At 32.9% G+C, this 17607-nt stretch overlaps 1 protein-coding gene across 19 annotated transcripts in view; it reads left to right on the forward strand.

Annotated features, from left to right (window-relative positions):
• ADGRL3 (adhesion G protein-coupled receptor L3) overlaps positions 1–17607 on the forward strand; it is a 757443-nt gene that overhangs the window by 704316 nt on the left and 35520 nt on the right. For all 19 annotated transcript variants that reach the window (XM_053922390.2, XM_045185777.3, XM_053922389.2 and 16 more), the window contains 2 exons: positions 8956–9124; positions 15497–15622. In XM_053922390.2, the coding sequence (XP_053778365.1) occupies positions 8956–9124; positions 15497–15622 (295 nt within the window). The remainder of the gene's footprint in view (positions 1–8955; positions 9125–15496; positions 15623–17607) is intronic.

The raw sequence follows: 17607 nt of genomic DNA on the forward strand, positions 1-17607 counted from the left end.
ATTATTTTTTTGAAACATGAGATTGCAAAAATTTATATCTTATTTTCATGAAACCTACTGATTCATTTTTATAATAGACTGCAGTACTAAATTTGACATTTGTAGCTGTGTATGTACAATATAATAATTCATCATTCATTCTTATAATCGATACCTTTTTATATGCATATAAATAAGTTCTTTGACCATATTCTATAGAGTTATAAAAATTTGCATAACATTTCCTGGTTGGTGTAATTCAGTGGATTGAGCACAGGCCTGCAAACCAAAGGGTCCCTGGTTTGATTCCCAGTCAGGGCACATGCCTGGGTTGTGGGCCAGGTCCCTGATAGGGAACACGTGAGAAGCAACCACACTTTGATGTTTCTCTCCCTCTCTTTCTCTCTCCCTTCCCCTCTCTCTAAAAATAAATAAATAAAATCTTTAAAAAATAAAAAAATAGCATAACATTGAGTTGTGGAGATAATACAATTAAAGTTTTTTCAGTCATTGATTTAATATTTATTGATCTTAATTTATTATACTCAATTCAGCCTAATTTCAGATATTCAATTCATTAGCAGTGTGAAATATGTGATTAAAATTTTAATATTGGCGTGTGCTCTCAAATCTACAGTAGTATTATTGGGACGTTGAGGCATGGAAATGAAAATGTTTCTGATATATTTTAAATCATTTATTTTATTTGCTTCATTTCATTCTCTTAATAAATTTCATATGAACAAAACATAACAATATGTGGCTTTTAGCAGTAATATTTAATATCAATAAACTCCAGAATTGAAATGTAATCATCTTCTCTGTTGTTCATAATTTTAAAGTCATAATTCATGTTATGACTTTAATATTTTTAAAGAATTTTCATATATTTATTTATATATTTAATAGTGATTTAAATATATAACTAGTGAAATATAATTCATATTTGTCTCAGAAATATTGAATTAAATACTTAATGACTTTTCCTTTTATTCTTCTTATAATGGTTAAAAAAACAAAGACAGAATAGAAATAAATAATATAATTTTATAGTGGTATGGTCCCAGGAATATATATTACATCTGAAAGAAATATAAATCAGTCAGGATTTCTACAGTGTTACAAACTGCGCATTTTCCTCAGAGTGAGTTGCAAACAAAATTTTTAGATTTTTCTCTGATTACTACTCTTATAGCTACACTACCTTAAATATCTCTTAACTACTGGTTAGCAAGTTTTGTGATGTTCCCTTAGATATTGGTATTTTACTAGTCTACTCTGGTTAGTAAATGCCTGACCAATTTAAAAATAAATAACATCCCATTTAAAACATCCTTCCTAGCCCATGGCCGCATAGCTCAGTTGCTTGGGCATTGTCCCACAGGGCAAAAGGTCCCCAGTCCAATCCCTGGTCAGGGCACATGCCTGGGTTGCTGGCCTGTCCCCAGATGGGGCATGTATGAGAGGCAACCAATTGATGTTTCTTTCTCACATCGATGTTTCTCTTCCTCTATTTCTTCCTACCTTTCCCTCTCTCTAAATAAATAAATACAATCTTTAAAAAAATAAATAAATAAACATTCTTCCTCCATTGCCTACTAAAATTTGTGGCTGGAGAATTAGTGTAAGTAAAGGTGTCTCTTTGCTTCCTGTTTCCATTGTTTCATATACTCTGTGAACGTTGCAATCCTTCAGGGCCTTGTCTTTACTCTTCCCGTTTTAAAACCTGGGGACCCCTCGGTTAGTAGTGTGGCAAACATGGTCTCAGAAATCACTTCTAAGTGAAGTCAATGAACTTGACTTCTCTCAGAATATGGGTAACGGAGTCCTCTTAGTCCTCAGCTTGAGAGCTTCATTGTTGATTGAAGGGCAATGGGGAAAACCCACTTAATATACAGATATGTAAGTATTTACCACCTTTTTCCTTCTTTGAAGAATAAAGAATAATTTTATCTTGAAAAGCTCACCCACATCCCTTTATTATTCCTACAGTAACACAAACCAAATTCAAGGGAAAAGTCTTTATCCCTTTGATATAATTAGTTTTATACCAGGGAAAGTAAATTGTAGCTGCATAGTGAACTTGGAAATATTTGTATACTAATCGGGATATATAGCATGATAACTCTCTTTCTTACCACTAACCATTGAGCTCAGTCAGCAAGCAGTTAGCTAATTCCCCACCAATTACAGAGGATCCCAGAATGTATCAGTCTTTAAACTGATGGGGTCAACAATTCTGCCTAAGTCATTCATTTTCCTTTACTTGTAGGTGATTATCAATGACCAGATCTTTTAGCTTGAGGATTAAATATGCAAATATGCCTCTCATCAGCTCATTTTTCTTCACATCAAAGCTTACTCACCTCTCTATTTTAAAAAGTTCTGTACCATCTAAATATAATATCAGGTTAATCAAAAAGTTTGTTTAGTTTTTTCCATACGATGGCCATAGTAGTGCTTAGTTGTCTTTAACTTAATTCAAAATAATTTTGTTAGATTGTATTGTGACAGCTGTCATATCAGCATTAACCAAAAAACCAAAATGGGCGATTTTTGTGCAACCACTTTAATACTGAAGATGGAAGAAAACACACAACATTTTCAGCATGTGATGCTTTATTATTTCAAGAAAGGTAAAACTGCAACTGAAGAGCAAAAAAAATTGTGCAGTGTATGGAGAAGGTACTATGACTGATCAAACGTGTCAAAAGTGGTTTGCAAAGTTTCTTCGTACTATTGACATTTTGGCCAAATGATTCTTTGCTGTGGGTCTGTCTTATGCACTGGAAGATGTTTAGCAGCACCCCTGACCTCTACCCACTAGAAGCCAATAGCAGGAGATAGCTGGCATTCTCAAAATATCCAAATCAATAAAGTCACTGGTGAAAATGAAAATGTGTCTTTTATTTTATGGAAAAAATTAAATGGACTTTTTGATCAACCCTATAGAGGGGAAATATAAGGGAAAGTTATAAACCATTTAAAAGAATTTATCTGCTGTATATTAAATTTTAGATTAAAATATTTTATTTTGGACTCAAAGTTAGAGAAAGCATATTTTATAGCTAACTTGATTTTGTCATTCATCATCTGTCTATTTTGATATACTGTGAGTTTTTACATCATAGCATTAATTTATAAATTAATATTTTGGTCAGGAAATCTATTCTTTTGAAGATGTATTTTGAGCTACACTTCCATGGGACTAGATATTAATAGCCCTTTTGTGCTTCTGAATTGTTATAGAATATATAAATATCTGTATAATTATTTATGTAGAGACCCATAAAAGTTTAATTTTGATTCTAATGATCACTTTTAAATATAATCATGTGACATTAATATTTAAATTGTTATTAATTTTAGATGTTAGTAAGAACAAAATAATAAAATATTTGCAAAAGAAAAACGTATTTACTAAAGGAGGGCCCATTTTATTATTTGTTTCTTCAAAATTTCATGTACAAATAATTTTATTTTCAACATGTCATTTATTATAAATTATAAGATAACATGTTTGTTAACAATTGCCAAGAGTATCTTAGGCCTTTGAGTCCATATTTTATAAAATATTTTAAAAGCTGCCATAAAATTCCTTTAGTCTTACATCCTGGAATGAGATTTTGTTTCACTAGACCTGCACTGGTAAATCAGAATGGAAGTTACTTAGCTTTAGAAACTAGTTTTGTAGATTGTTTTTTTTTTTTTAGAATTAAAATAATGAATCAAGCGTGCATAGCCTTCCCAGCATAACTGGTGGCAACATCACAATCACTTTAGTTTGGATTTGTGGAGAGACACTGAAAAGGTAGATTCTCTAAGCCAGTAGAGAAAACCTGGCAAAATGATGGCAGGCACTGACATATAATAGATGATCTTTAGTGATGTTTGGATTTTGAACCTTTGTGTATTATTTATGTCATTCTAGAAGCAAAATTAATGAATGGTTCTTTTTTATTAACATGAAATTTTATTTTGGACATGAACTGGTAAAAGGTAAAATTAAGTGCTCTATTAATTATTACACAGGCTAAGCAGCTATAAAAAATACTCTAAATTATGGCAGTTTAAACTTACATAAAAATCTGGGAGTTGATGTAAATCTAATGTGTTAGCTCCATGTCAATAAATAGCTTCAATTTATAGATCCAAGGCTCTACTGTCACTTTCTCCGAGCAAAAGTGGAGAGAAAAATGGCCAAGGGAAACCCAGTCCCATCCGTTTAATTGGCAAGACCCAGAAATGTCATAATTCACTTCTCTTCACATCCCAATGGACACTATTTATACACATGGCTGTAGCTAACTGTAAGTGGAAGCAGAATTACAATCTTTATTATTGACTGGCACAACTGGCTGATCCCCACAATTGCCAATAAAATCTACTGAGTCACACCTTGATATCTCTCTTTTTGATATTTCACGTTAAAGGTAAAACTCTCACTCCAGCAATTATAGTGCAAGTACTGTATTTTATGTTTTGAAACATTTAGATAGCTTAATGTAGTTTTGTAGAGCATTTCGGCATCTATTTCTGTATGCTAACTTCTGTAACTTTCTTTCCTGGATATTGTACTATTCAAATTAAAGTAGAAAGTCATTCCAATCATGAACTTGGCATCACAGATGCGATATACTGATGCAATGAGAATACATATAATGAAATAATTATCACATGTTATATAACTTTTTTATGTTAATATATGTACAAACTTTCTTTCTAGGCACAGCTCACAATGTTAAATATGATCAATTCTTAGAAACACTTCTCCATCTTTCACACATCCATGGCATTATGTAGATATCTCTTGAAATTTCATTTCCTAGTTTAAACATTTTTTAATGTCCTACTCAGGCACTGTCCAATATAAGTTTCTGTGAGGACAGAAATGTTCTAGAACTGCACTGACCAATACGGTAGTTATGGAAGCTTTTGAGTACTTGTGATGTGACTAGAGTGACTAAGGAACTGAACCTTAAACCTGATTTCATCTTAATGAACTTAACTCTAAGTACACCCATGTGGCCAATAGTCGCCATATTAGACAGCACCATTAGTCACTGCCCGCTGCATCTACCAACTTATTTCCACTGCTTCTACTTTACTGCATGAGATTACTCCTGAAACACACTCAGATGAATTTAGGTACTTAACGATTATGATTCGGTGCTTTATTTTTCAGAGTGCAACTGTATTCTAGCTTTAAAAACATAATCACTATGTTATATTTACTGAACAGAGTATATGTTTTGCACAGTTTTTAGTCATTGGTATGTGACATATCATTTCATTATTACAAGAAACTTACAATTATCACCATTCTGTAGATGGATAAACTGACAAAACCACAGGTCAACATTTTGCCTACATCAAATAGCTGGTAGGTGGCTGAGGCTAGAGTGTAAACACCAAGCAAACTGGCTTCAAATCTCAAGCTCTCGCTGCATTCTTTACTCTGTCATCATTCTGGAGAGTGAGGTTTTCATCAGTAGTTCTCTTTATTCAAAATGCATCACAGATGGGGCCTCTCTGAAAGTTTATTTGTGTATGCATAATATCAGAAACGCTTGCCTCTGGCAAGAGGTAAGAGAAAATAACGGGCAATTTCTCTACCTTTTCTCTCAGTTCACTGAGCAGCATCTGTGTTTGTAAAATAAATAAATAAATAAATAAATAAATAATACTGGTCCAAAGTGTCCTTTAACTTTGCTTGCACTGGGATCTTATTTTAGCAGAATGATACTAAATAAATTAGTAAATATAAGTAATCATGAACAGTGCTGTATGTTTGCTCCTATTGCTACAAAAGATTATTCACATTTTTTCTCAGCAAACTAACAGAGAGAATGCTAAAGTAGTCAGGATCAATTATTTTCAAAGGGCTATAATGTTCAGATTTAACTCAGGTTAATTATCTGGAGTTAAAATTACTTAGAAGCATACTGTCCATAATTAAGTAATCTCACCTACTAATATTACAGAATAAGGTGACATGAAATCTGTCATTTTAAGTATGCCCCTAAGCCTTTTCCAGATTGCTCATAAGATTCCTCATTCTCCAGAGAAATGCAATCTCAGAGAAATAAATGTCTCTGTCAAGTCACCAGTAATATGAGCACATGATGAAAACCATGGAATTTCTTATTCGCACAAGGGATATTACAGTTTTGTAAAATTGACTTTACTCCTTGTTATTTAAGTTCTCATGCTCATTTTAGGACTTGCCTATTTGATATAAAGGGAAGGTTATACTGCCTCTTAGGGAGGTGGGGGTCAGAGGCCTTTGGGGACCAGGAGAATATTTTTCATATGAAATTCTTTGTCACAAAATGCTAATGTGGGTGTTCTTGTCTTTATGTCTATGCATTCTTTAGCTATGAGGATAACAGACCCTTCATCAAGTAAGAATGACCTGAATGGCTGATAAATTCCCTTTATCAGTGTGGTCCCATGAACCAGCTGTCAGATCTGTACTAAACAGTCATTTGAGCTTCTGTCATTCACGTTGAGGCAGAAGAGCAAACTGTGCAGGAAAAAAAACAACAGGCATAGAACTTCTTTGCAGAATTAATATGCTGCAGGTGTACTACCAAAAAAATTCTGCTTCACGTTTTTGAATTGGACATCACCTGCTTTCAGTGCCACAGTATTAGCAGCTCATGTGGTACAGACCGGTTTCACTGTCGATAGCTTTCTCCTTTCGTTGTGATGTGTTCCTCTGTGCTGCGTTACATCCTCATTTCTGTTGTTCCGTTGGACATCATCTAAAATTATTTTCTGATATTTTCAAAGTGACCTATGGGTATGAAACTACCCAACTGCAATTGGTATTAATGACTTTCTATATTACATACCCAAAAAGGGGAAACATGCTTCCTTGAAAAATTAAATTTTCCATTTCTAATATTATCTTACTCAGTTTGACACATCACTTGATTATCTAATTGTTTATAAATGTATTTTTTAAATTTCTGGAGCAAAGATATAAGTCTTTACTAATTAAATAAAAATGAACATAAATGTTAATATTTGGGTTTTTTTATTTGAACATTTTAAAATTACATGTCCTGCAACAATAGACACTTCAGATTGGCAACCTCTGGGTGACCTTGTTCTAACTTTCAGTTTGTTCTTCTGGTGAAGAGTCCTTTGTTTTCATTTTCCCCAATGCCATTTCACTTATTTTTTCATGCACTTGCTTATTTTTTTTTCCTGAGAAATTGGGCTCATTGAAGTTTTATATTATTAACTCTTGGGACCATAATGCATTTTCTAGTGGATAATAGCAATTTGTCTGATTTAATGGTGATTCTTCCCATTTTTCCTTTTTTCCAATGTCTGTAAGAAGCTGAGAGCTCTACCTTGAAAGCTCCCATAGTTGGATCTAAATTGTAGCATAAAATATGAATATCCAAGATGTTTTCTAAAATATAAGCCAACATGCCACATACAATTGCAAGCTTCCTTTAGGAATTCTTTATTCAAGAATGTTAATGTTCTAAATTCCACATGTTAACGTTAGTGCATATTTAAATCTGAAATACAGTGGCTCGTGTAGAAGAAAAATGGTAAATATTTGAGATTAATTTGAATAAGACTTTAATAATATTTGACTGCTTTGGGACCATATCTTTCTTAAGATGTAATTCTCTCTGAAAACTTTATTAAACCCAGCTTCAACTATGGCAAACATATGTGATTTTGTACCTCTTCATTTTGCAAAGTTTAAATCCCCATACATAGTTCTCCCTTAGTGTAAGTGGAGGATAATAGTCTGGTGAAAATAAACATTAGTGTACCCTATTCAAGGTAGGTGGGTGGCTGGGAAAGGAAAGGTGGGTTGTTTTCATCAGTGTATAGCAATTTAGGCTGGTTTGGTCCTGTTCGCCTATATACTTCAGAGTTGAGACGGATTCCATTTTCAGTTATTGATTTCGTGTCTATTGGAAATACTCATTTTATATTGATAGTAAATACATAACACATAACCACAAATATATAGACTTTTGCTACTGGTTGTTTCCTATTGTGAATGGCAGCTTGGAGGAAAGTAAGGGAATGGAGTGCGATTGAGAATTTGTCTTCCTTTCTAGACTACTTTGTTCATACCACTCCATCCCCATTCTCAGCTTCATTTTCTTCCTTGAATTTACAGACACTTCAAAGAGGTGAAGGTGCCCTGAGCCTTTAAGCTTCTGTTCAACAGAGCTGCCAATTACCTGATTTCTGAAGCCTAGTCCAACATAACATATGTGTGTGTGTATATATATATGAATATATATGTGTATATATGTATGCATATATATGCATATGTGCATGTATATGCAGAGAGAGAAAGAGCAATCCAAAGGCTGAAAGAAAGTAGATCATGACCTAGAATGGAGCTATTTTGTTCCCCATCCACTATACCTCACACATATTCTACATAACTATGGTATCAAATGGAACTTTTAAAATTCATACATGAATTCCATATACATACTGGTTCCTTCAAGAGTTCTGTTTTTATCAGTAAACACTGAAATGTTTATGGAAAAGAGGAAATATGGAAAAATGGGGCAAAAGTGTATTAGTTGAAGCACTAATGGAAAGAGACCAATCAAACAAATGTCATCATACCAATGAGACCAGTGGAGATGCTCATAACTTTATAGCCTTTTTTCCCTTGCCATGCACCCTAATTACATCTCCATATCATTTACATATGTGTCGCAAATACAAATAATTTAACCCTACAAATGTGCTTTGGCTTAAATGAATTTCTGTGTTCATAACATTTTCATGTATATGTCCTCAAACTTAAAAACTTGCATCCCCATGAAAACTTTAAAGTATTTATACCACCTGTCTTACATTTTCTGTGAATAAAACTTACTGTAATGTTTTTTTAGTGTCAATTCTCTTAGTATGATATGATTGTGTTAATTAAGGACCAATTATTTGATAACCTTTAATTTTCTCTTCTCTCTACAGGTCATGGGTTATAGGTGCAATAGCTCTTCTCTGCCTGTTAGGATTGACCTGGGCCTTTGGACTCATGTATATTAATGAAAGCACAGTCATCATGGCATATCTCTTCACCATTTTCAATTCTCTACAGGGGATGTTTATATTCATTTTCCATTGTGTCCTACAAAAGAAGGTAAGCTAGACTCCTGTATTGAAGACTAAATGACCTACCTCCCATGATGGCAAAGCAGCCGTAACAAAATCATTCCTGATACATTTGTCTCTAAGAAGTAGATGACTTCATTGGTTTAATCTTTAAAATAGTAAGGACAAAACAGACACAAAATATAATAATTAGTATATATGGTTAACCTAAGAAAACAAAATAAAAACATTTTTTTATTTCGGACAGTGCACAAAAACTATATTCTTGTAGACTTGCACTTATAGTCTTTAATATTTTTATTGGAAGATACATGGATTGGTGTAATAGAAAGTAGCTTTTTTAAGATGTTATGGAGCCATGGATATATGTGTATATACATACATACACATTACATATATAAATTATATATATATACATATATGTGGCATGGCATAAGAAATATATATATTAGTTTTTCAAAAAACTAGTTTTTATATACTAGAAAATATACATTTCTAAACATTTTATGATAACATGACATTTCTATTTTTTGAATGAATGATGTAGTACTTAGTAATGGTCTCTGTATTTTTCTTCCAAATCATCTTTTATACAATGTAGGAGTGGATGATGTAGAATGCAATAATTATTTTTTTATGCCAGTGTACTTTTGTGATTTTTCGCATCTACAAGGACCTAAAAATATTCATTGTCATAGTTAATTTTAACAACTGAATACTTTTGTTGTATTTTTTAAATCTCCAGATATACTCTTTATTAAAAATGTGGTACTCATAGTTACGATCAAAAAGACCCCTAGCTAAGACTGTCTTGTCAGAATCCTAGTTCCTGCACTTGAACTGTATGTGACTTTGGCAAGGCAATTAACCTTTATGCTCCAGGTTCCTCATGTGTAACATGGGGTAATAATTATGAGATATGAAAAGGTGGTTCTGAAAATGAAATGGCAAAATGTGAACATTTTTCCTAAGAAATAAACAAAAATACTTAATGTTTTTAACACGAAGAAAATAAAGAGTAAAGATGTCTCTCTCTTTAAAATTTTGGTCTGAGAGTCTAGCAGCATGAAAAACAAAAGTTAGAAGGGTGTCTACAAATACACATCACTGGTATAACTAGATTGCATTTGATATCCAGGTATAGATCACGATCCAAAACCAAGTTTAATATTTTTAGTGTATTTAACTTATTTAACATAATTGAAAAAATTTAAAAATGTATAATCAAACTCAATTTTTTTATCCATTCCTTAGAACAAAGTTTAATAAATTACAGCTTTTTGGCCAAATTTATTCAGCCTCCTTTAGTTTTTATAGCCTATCAGCCAAAAATGACTTTTACATTGTAAATGGTTACACTTAAAATTTTAAATAAATACATTACAAGATCCTTAGTTTTGCACCTTGGCTCACAGAGCTTAAAATACTGATTGCCTAGACCTTCGTGAAAAAAATTGCCAAGCTTTTATATAGAAGCTTACTTTTATGTTTTGGAATAACATCTATCAGCATATTGTTTTTCATTCGTTCTGTGTTTGGAATTTTTCAATTTTTGTGACATTTTTATTGACATCAAGAATATGGCCTAAATCAAAAAACATGAAGAACACTGAATTGTTTTTCTCCTTTTTTTCTATAAAAAGAAAATGTACTTCTTTTTAAAATTGCAGAAATGGTCTTAGGAGATTTTTCTTTTATTCTTTTCCTTTAAATTGAGATATAATTAAAATACAGCATTCTATAAATTTAAGGTTTACAGTGTACTCATTTGATACACATTTATGTTGTGCATTGGTGAGCCCTGGAGTATTAGCTAATACCTCTATCACCTCATGTAATTACTTTTTTTTGTGGTGGTGAGAACATTTAAGATTTATTTTCTTGGCAACTCTCAAATGTATCACACTCTATTGTTAACTATAATCATCATTTTGTCCATTAGATCCCCAAACCTAGTTGTCTGTCATCTAGTTTATACCCTTTGACCAACATCTCCACATTTTCCCACCCTCAAACCTCTGGTAACCACCATTCTGCTCCGTTGCTATGAGTTCAACTTTTTTAGATTCCACATATAAGTACGGTCATACATTATTTTTCTTTCTCTGTCTTATTTCGTTTAGCATAATGCCCTCTAGGTCTACCGATGTTGTTGCAAATGGCAGGAGTTCCCTCTTTCTCCTGGCTGAAAAAATATCCCATTGTATACATGTAGCATGTTGCCTTCTCCATCCATTTACATATGGACGCTTTGGTTTCCATGTCCTCGCTATTGTGAATAATGCTGCAGGGGACAGGGGAGTGCGCATATCTCTTCAAGATCCTGATTTTACTTCCTGATGAGATGTATACCAAGAAGTGGAATTGCTAGATCATATGGTAGTTCCATTTTCAATTTTGTGAGAAATCCCCATACTATTTTTCATAGTTGTGCTAATTTTTGTTCCCACCAACATTGCACAAGGGCTCCCTTTTCTCCATATCCTCACCAACACTTATCTCTTGTCTTCATGAAGATTACCATTCTAACAAACGTGAGATGATATCTCATCGTGGTTTTGATTTGCATTGCTCATATTAGTGATGTGGAGCATCTTTCATTTTGGCCATTTGTATGTCTCCTTAGAAAAACATAACTATTTGTTTTCTCTGTGCATTTTATTACTGGATAGTTTGGGGGATTTTGCTATCGATTCGTGTGAGTTCTGTATAAACTTTGGATATTAACCCACTATCAGAGATTTGATTTGCAAATATTTTATTCCATTCTGTAGATTGCCTTTACTTTTTGTTGATTGTTTTTTTTATTGTCTAGAAGTATTTTAGTTTGATGTAATTTCACTTATTAATTTTTGCTTTTTTGTTGTGCTTTTGATATCATATTCATAAAATCATTACTAAGACCAATATTTCCCTTCTGTTTTCTTTTTTTAGGACTTTTATGGTTTCATGTCTTATTTTTAAGTCTTTAATCCATTTTTAGTTAAATTTTGTGAGTTGTGTGAGATAGGGGTTCAATTTCATTCATATGCATGTAGTTATCCAGTTTTCCCAACTCTATTTATTGAAGTAATTATCCCTTCCCTACTGAGTATTCTTGGGTTCATTGTCAATTATTAGTTAACTATATATGCAAGGTTTTATTTCTGGGCTCTCTATTTTGTTATTGCATGTGCCTATTTTTGTAACAATGTCGTACTGTATTGCTATAGCTTTATGGCATGCTTTCAAATCAAGAAGTATGATGCCTCTAGCTTTGTTCTTTTCAGAATTGTTTTGGCTGTTGGGGATCTTTTGTGGATCTGTACAAATTTTAGGATATTTTTCTAAGTCTGTGAAAAGTACCATTGAAATTTCTATTGCATTAAATCTATACATGACTTTGGGTAATACATATATTTTAAAATCATAATTCTTTTAGGAGGTTTTTCTTAAGCCATCTGATTGAATTTCAGCAATATGCCCCTGCTAATGTACTTGCTCAATATTCCCTTTTTGAGATATTTTGGTTTATAGGATTCAACTCATTAACAAAAATCAAACTCTTGGACAAAAAAAAAAAAAAAAATCAAACTCCGAGTTGTCAGTTGTTTTTCAAAGTATAGATTGCATGTTTGTGTCACTAGTATTTCCGCTGGTGACATTAAAATTGTCAGTTTTTCTTTCGTTAGGCATTCAGTTATGTGTTACATCTCAGAGGGTTCCATGATTATTTTATTTCTGACCTGAGTGTATAGAAGAAATGTTCCATTAGCAAGGCATATTGTCTTTCCTATCTTCTTATTCTAAAACAACCTCATATTAAAAGAATAACATATTATACCTGATTGGGGTAAGATGGAATATCAGGTGGATTAGAATATACAAATGATTGAACAATCAAACAACTTTTATTGCAATCTAATTATAAATATCTCATGGGCATGGTCCAGTAAGTAATATAGTTCAGTGTGGGACTTAGCATCACTAGATATCTTGATTTGCTGGTTGTTTACATAATCAGTTCAGAACATTTAAACTTATCTGGAAAAGGTAAATAGTCCATGATGAATTCCTGTGGCATATTCAATATCTGCCTTTGTAACAGGAAGAGAAGTGGTTCTTTCTCTTTATTTTCTCTTTTGTCTCTTTTCTTCTCTCTCTCTTCTAAAATATTTGTTTAGATTTAAATCACTTTGTAAAAAAAAATACTTTCTCATCTAAAAAGAATATCCCTTGTTGAGTATATTAGGAAAAACAAAGTAGGATATGGGTTATGATCAAAGTTGAGATTCTTGGAGATGCTTCATAAATTCATTACAAATTCTAAACTGTAATTGATAGTACCTACCTTTGAGTAGAGATTATTTTAAGCTCTGTCAAATCTAATTAAAGCAGTAGTCCCTATTTTTTTCCAGATACAGAAAAGGAAATAGCCTAATAGATTACTTTAGTAATAATGTTATTAATATATAATGCTTTATTCAGTCATATATTAATGTTACAAATGTGGTATCTGAGAAAGAATTTTCTGATTATAAAGCATCCATGAAATTTGGATTTTATTCACATAAGACACATTGCTTAACCTATTTGTCTTTCAGGTTACTTTTATTACTTAATCTTTTCATCTAACAATGTTAGTTATCTGTAAAATGTAGGTAATAATTATTTTCCAGTTATTATGAGGGCAGGGCCTTGCAAAATTCCTGTGACTTTGTGATCAAAAATTAGAAGCTGCTTTATCCCACCCTTCCCAACTCACACATATCCTGGACACATGCATGTGGGTCATGCTTATTTATTTTTAAAAAATAAACAAAACATGAATTGGCTTGTAAACACTGAATACAAATAATTATTTCTAGTTTGTAATAAATGTAGCATGGAAGAGATCGATTTGAAAACAGGTCAGTATCAATTCAGATATATTAAAGAATATATAATATGGCATTCCATACCAGAAAAAGGCCTCACACATGGGCCCATCACGCCATCCTAAACACTTAGAATGCCTTTTTGTCTCCTGTCAGTTTCTTCTTCTAACTTCATCCTCTAAACTGGCTAATACCAACATATCTTTTGAAGATTCTCTCAGAAGTCCTCTTCTCTGAGAAGCCGCTCTTGGTCCCCCCACCTGTTGTCAGCAGGCGCTCCTCCATGCTCTGGTTCGCCTGACTCCCTGCCATTGTCCCTATCACAGGGTAATCACTCAATGCATGTAAGTCCTTCAATAAACCTGAACATACTCTGTCTCTGCCTTTCTATAGCTTTAATAGAGTAAGCTTTAGGACATTAATACATAATATTTTAGGTTTGATTACTAATTTTAATAGATCATTCATACTTTATTTTGGTTTTAACTATAAATAACATTCCTCAAAAAGCATATATTCATAATTTGAAATAAAATTACATTGGAATATTTCATTGTCACAGCTCAATGAAGTATAAACTCATATGAAATCAGTGTATAAAGAGCTAAGAATAACCTTTGTACAGTGTTACTTCATAACAAATGTAAATTTATGGCTGTAAACCAACATATCACATGTTCCAGGATGGAGTTTTGGGTAATGAACCTGTAGTTAGGGTTACTTTTGTTGATGTTGATAGTAGAGGTATGATTTAGGTCAGTTACTATTTATTTTTGTACATCTTCTTAGATTAAATAGGCGGTCATAAAAATGTTAAATGTGATCAAAGTTTTCCCAAAACTGTTGATGTAATAGTTTCCTGGTTGAAAATATCCACTAAAAATGTTTATCTCCTTTATCCTATGAGTTTATATTGTAACCATGATTAAGAATTTAATAAACAATGCTATAAAGAAAAGCAATCACACTTGTCTGTGATTATTGAATAAAAAGCTATTTCGAGAATAGTTGAACCTTATATTCTGAAGTTGCATTTTTGATCTCTTTTAAGAGAAATAAACTTCAAAGAAATATAGATTGAAAGAAATGTTTAAGCCCAATGCATTCCTTTTTTTCTGTATTTAAATATTCCCTCTCTTCTTTACTCTTACTCCTTCCTCCCTCCCTTTCTCCATCCCTACTTCTCTCTATACATTCCTCATTAGACTTCCGTGTAAAGTTGCCTCAATAGGATGCTTCATATGAAGTTTATGAACATAAAAACAGTGGCCAGAAAGTCTTACATTTTGGTTCTTTGAACTAAGAGGTAGTATTGTTGTAGTGTGATCAGAGGTGTGTGTGTGTGTGTTAAAGTATACAAAATGTCATGCTTGACAGTATGAATATCATTATTCTATATTGTAAAAATATGCTGAACAGACTTTCTTGTTTCTGTAGGACAAAGAATTAATTATATCATCTAAAAATAAAACCCATAAATTTTATACCATAGTTCCCTGCAGAAATGAATGACTCGCTAACAAAGGTTAATATTTAATTGCTAGGTAAGGAAAGAGTACGGGAAGTGCCTGCGGACGCATTGTTGTAGTGGCAAAAGTACAGAGAGTTCCATCGGCTCAGGGAAAACATCTGGTTCTCGGACTCCTGGACGCTACTCCACAGGCTCACAGGTAAACCATGTTTGTTAAGTGAAACGAAATGTCTTTTATCTATATTTCTCTATGGGTTGCTGTCCTTTCTTGATCAGCTCTAATTTCTACCCCAAGTGTTTACAAATCAACTGAAAGACAAAAATTTAAGAAACTAAATTACAATAAAATCATGTACGGTCTCAGTTTGTATAGTAATGACATCAGATTGGTTCCATTGAATGAGTATTAAGTCTGGAAAGGAATTTAGCACTTCAACCCAATTTATAAAAAAACTAACATTTTATATATGTGATCCTTAATTGCATATTTTAGCCAGTATAATAATTGTATATCACATACTGAAAATATTTACTTATTAAATGGTACATTTAGTAAAAACAGTTATAACTCATACCATATCGTTCACTAATTACGTGAAGAACAAGTCAGGGCAGTAAAGGATACTGTAACAGCTTATTGTTTAAACTGGTCTAAATGTTATTCCCATCAGCCCAGCACTAGATGGAGTGGCCGTGCTGTCCCTCACCAGGGAATCTGTGAACTTTTAGGTAACCTATCAGCCATTTTCCCAGGTGACAGAACATCTGGAACATCTACTGCCAAGCTCCAAAGGCAGGCGAGAACTTGTAAATTCCTGAATAGAAAGAATGTCATTGGCTAAGTAGATGAGAAAATGAATGGGAGACAAGTTCCAAGTAAACGTCTAAAGACAGATCCAGGGGTATTTGTAAGAGTATGTAAGAATAGATCTTATTTTGATCGCTTTAGAAAGCACGTGGGATGATTTTTTTTAAAAAGGAAGTGGCAAGATATTCACATGTAATAAAAACCAGGTGGCTACTATGTGAATGCTGGAGAAAAATCCATTGGCAAGACTAAAAAGTGAAAATCCTACCCACCTGTTGCTCCCCTGTACTTACTCCCTATCTAATCACTTTTTAAAGTTTGGCAATATCTATAATCACACAAATTGTGTTCACCAAGAAGTGTATAGGATCGGTGTGAGTATGTGTGTGCAAAACTTACAGTGTGAAGTATTGTCCTCCCCATTGGCCTTCCTTTAATTGTTGTCATTGATCTTTGATTTTCATTGACTTTTTAGGTGCATTTACTTTTATTATATGACATTTGATATTTTAAAATGTATGTACCATTTGTTAAATGAGAAGCATGGTAATAAAATGAACACTTGTGCATCAACAACCAGCTTAGGAAACAACATTTTCCGGAAGTATGTTTTTTTCCTTCTTGAAACTTCTCCCAAATCAATCCCTACACCGCTCCACTGCAGAAAAACTTCTAACTTTTGTTTTTCTTTTTCATTTTACCTATTTTAATAGTTTTTCCATCTCCAAAAAAGATGTTATTTCATATGCCATTTTTAATTCTTTATTTTAAGTAATACCTTATTATATATAGTCTTCTGTGACTTGCTTCTTTTTTAACCTCCATATTCTAAGCCTTACCCTGGTTCATTCCACAAATTTTTAAGTGTTGGCTTTATGCCACATACTATGTATTTTTTTCCTCCACCTGCAATATTTTTCCCTTTCCTCCTTTTCATATTTAATTATTATTTTATATAGTAGAGAGAGCTGAGTTGTTAACTTCCTAGAACATGAGGCAAATAACTGAATTCAAATACAAGTTATTCCACTTCCTCCATCTGTAACACTGGGCATTTTAATTAGCCTCTGAATTTCAGATCACTAATGAAGAAAAGAGTACCTATTTCAGGGAGTTTTTCTGAGGTTTCAAGGAGTAAATACATGAAAAACCCACACAGTGGTACCTTGGCACTCGTTGTTGATTCATTCTGGAGCTGGTAAAGAGTGCGAGTACCGATGACGAAGCATTTTCTCTCGCTGGTGACGTGTGACTCCTACAAGTTCCAGCAAGTGCAAGAGTCCCGAGCCAGTGCTGAATGCCAAAACATTTTTACACATAAAATTGCAATGAGCATAGGGTTTGACCAGTTCTGAAGCTGATGAGGACCAAGGTAT

The sequence above is a fragment of the Desmodus rotundus genome, chromosome 4 (assembly GCF_022682495.2).
Source record: "Desmodus rotundus isolate HL8 chromosome 4, HLdesRot8A.1, whole genome shotgun sequence".
Classification (NCBI taxonomy): domain Eukaryota; kingdom Metazoa; phylum Chordata; class Mammalia; order Chiroptera; family Phyllostomidae; genus Desmodus; species Desmodus rotundus.